The 2,531-nt window shown below is 37.3% G+C and overlaps 1 protein-coding gene across 1 annotated transcript; it reads left to right on the forward strand.

Moving 5' to 3' along the window:
• The first annotated feature begins 307 nt into the window (after window positions 1-307).
• Window positions 308-2,531, forward strand: LOC133696977 (transcription factor MYB108-like). Its single transcript, XM_062119285.1, has 3 exons — window positions 308-810; window positions 1,300-1,429; window positions 1,582-2,531. Exons 1-3 carry the CDS (start codon window positions 639-641, stop codon window positions 2,234-2,236), a joined length of 957 nt encoding a protein of 318 aa, XP_061975269.1. The 5' UTR covers window positions 308-638; the 3' UTR covers window positions 2,237-2,531.

The raw sequence follows: 2,531 nt of genomic DNA on the forward strand, positions 1-2,531 counted from the left end.
AAGAAGAAGAAAAGGACAAGTTGATTCTTGCTTTAAGAAGAAACGGCGTTTCCAGAAAGAAGAACAGTACCGTAGATCGTATATATATTTTTATTCAACAGTGAAAATATCTTTAAATTAATTTGTAAATTAACTAAAATTATTGATATTTTTATTTCGGCATATCCAATATTTTGAAAAGATTCTCTACACAATATCAGCCATTCAATTACCGTAGATTTCACAAGACACCAGCCATCTAGTGATATATATTATTTAAACAATTCATTGAAAATGAAGAGTACTCGGAAAAATAAAATTCAGGCGCACAAACAAAAGAGGGCAAGAAAGTCAAAGGGTCAAACTTCACAGCCTCTTGGGCACTTACTGCCATAATTAAACTAGCAAGCTCAAGTGTCAATTAAATATATCATGAGTTAATTAAACCTCCTAACCCAAAAGCTCCTATAGCGGCTTGCCCTCTTCTCTCTCACACATGCTAACTTTTTCTCTAATTTCAAACCTATCTACGCATCTATAAAAACCCCCACCTTCTCCGTCTTCCTGATTAATCCAACTCTCTCTCTCTCTCTCTCTCTCTCTAAAAATCCTTTTTTCTTCCAATCAAGTGGTTCTCCGATTAAGGGAAATACATATTGATGATGGATGTTGAAGGCAACAGCAACAGCTCCTCCTCCACCACACAAAGTGATGAAGAGATGATGGTTGACTTAAGAAGAGGTCCATGGACTGTTGAAGAAGACTTCAAGCTTATCGATTACATTGCTACTCATGGCGAGGGACGCTGGAATTCTCTGGCTCGCTGTGCAGGTAAAACTATAGCCTCTCTCTGGCTCGAACGCTTATTCCAATCAAAATATCTATAAACCTAATACATGGCTAAGAGCCAAAGAACAACTTGGCCAGCATGTCTTAATTTGTTTTTGTCATGTTTCTATCTTCATGATCTTCAATGGTCCTTCCGTGTACATATTCTTTTTAAAAAGAGGTGCAAAGTCTTAAACTTTCCTTTCAGATTGTACTTCTTGTTGATCATGAGAACTTTGCAAGTTCTTATGTGGGATTTTGATGATGTGAATTATTTTTACAAGAATGAGATAATAATACTGCCATAGATGATTTTTCTTTAGCCGTACAGCTTTATATTTATCAGAACACCTCAATAAAAAAGTTTGAGAAAAAGCACAACAACTATAAAAAAAGTAGTAGTAGTAGTAGTATAGAGCGGAAATTCTCCCTTTTCTCTTGCAATTATCTGTTCTCTTATTAACTTTACCAAAACTCAATTCAATGAAACAGGCCTCAAACGAACTGGAAAGAGTTGCAGATTAAGATGGCTCAACTATCTAAGGCCTGATGTTCGACGTGGAAACATTACTCTCGAAGAACAACTCATGATCCTTGAACTTCATTCTCGATGGGGCAATCGGTATGTATTACTTTATTAATCACACTAACTCTAATATTAGGTATTAATTAGCAAATGAGATTACGAAAATATTTCTGTTTTTATTGATGAGTTATAATTTTTAGCGCTAACAAGCACGAATAACATGCTATTTAATTTTGAACAATTTGCAGATGGTCTAAAATTGCACAACACTTGCCAGGGAGAACCGACAATGAAATCAAGAATTATTGGAGAACCCGAGTACAAAAGCACGCAAAACAACTTAAATGTGACGTGAATAGCAAGCAATTCAAGGACACCATGAGATACCTATGGATGCCTAGGTTAATTGAAAGAATTCAAGCTGCGGCAGCAGCCACCAGCAGCAGCACTGCCACATCTGCTTCCCCGGCTGCTTCCACCAATCACCACTTGATCAATAATAATGACGCTGGCACTGGTAACTTGGTCATGCCACATGGAGTCATCGGCAATGACTTATTTGGTGTCTCACATGTTACACCAAGTTACACCCCGGAGAATTCCAGCACTGCTGCCTCGTCGGACTCGTTTGCTACTCAAGTTTCGCCTGTTTCGGACTTGACTCCTGATTATTACTCTATCCCGGTTAATCATAACCCTAATCCGGATTATTTCCAAGCTGGCCAAGGTGGCTACTCAGAGTCCATGATCAGTCCTGCTGGTTATTTTAACCAAGGATTAGATTTCCAAGCCATGGAGCACAACAGCAATCAATGGCTAATGGAAAGTGGGGACACATCGGACAACTTGTGGAATCCTGAGGATATTTGGTTCTTACAGCAGCAGATGAATTACAACATGTGAAAATAGATGTAAGATGGGTGAGAGTGAAGGTTAAAATGTAGAGAAAACACAATATCATGGGGGCTATTATGGCTAGCTATAGAATAATCAAGGATTCTTGTAGAATTTGTGATAGAAAGAGGGTATGATTGTGGATTATTCGCTTTGTATTTCTTTGTTATTATTATTTTTTTTTGGTGCATGGGGAATTTGTAATTTGAGGTTTTCTTAATCTCATTCTTTAACCATTAACTTAACTCTTCTCTTTTTTCACCATTTCTGGGTTCTTAAGATGGTGAAAAAAAAGAGTTCATAA

The sequence above is a fragment of the Populus nigra genome, chromosome 6, assembly GCF_951802175.1.
Source record: "Populus nigra chromosome 6, ddPopNigr1.1, whole genome shotgun sequence".
Lineage (NCBI taxonomy): Eukaryota > Viridiplantae > Streptophyta > Magnoliopsida > Malpighiales > Salicaceae > Populus > Populus nigra.

Bases quoted from the DNA above. Each gene is read 5' to 3' on its own strand.
- LOC133696977 (XM_062119285.1), top strand. From the start codon at position 639: ATGATGGATGTTGAAGGCAACAGCAACAGCTCCTCCTCCACCACACAA. The intron at 811-1,299 runs GTAAAACTATAG...TCAATGAAACAG, and splicing joins TTCTCTGGCTCGCTGTGCAG to GCCTCAAACGAACTGGAAAG. The intron at 1,430-1,581 runs GTATGTATTACT...AACAATTTGCAG, and splicing joins CATTCTCGATGGGGCAATCG to ATGGTCTAAAATTGCACAAC.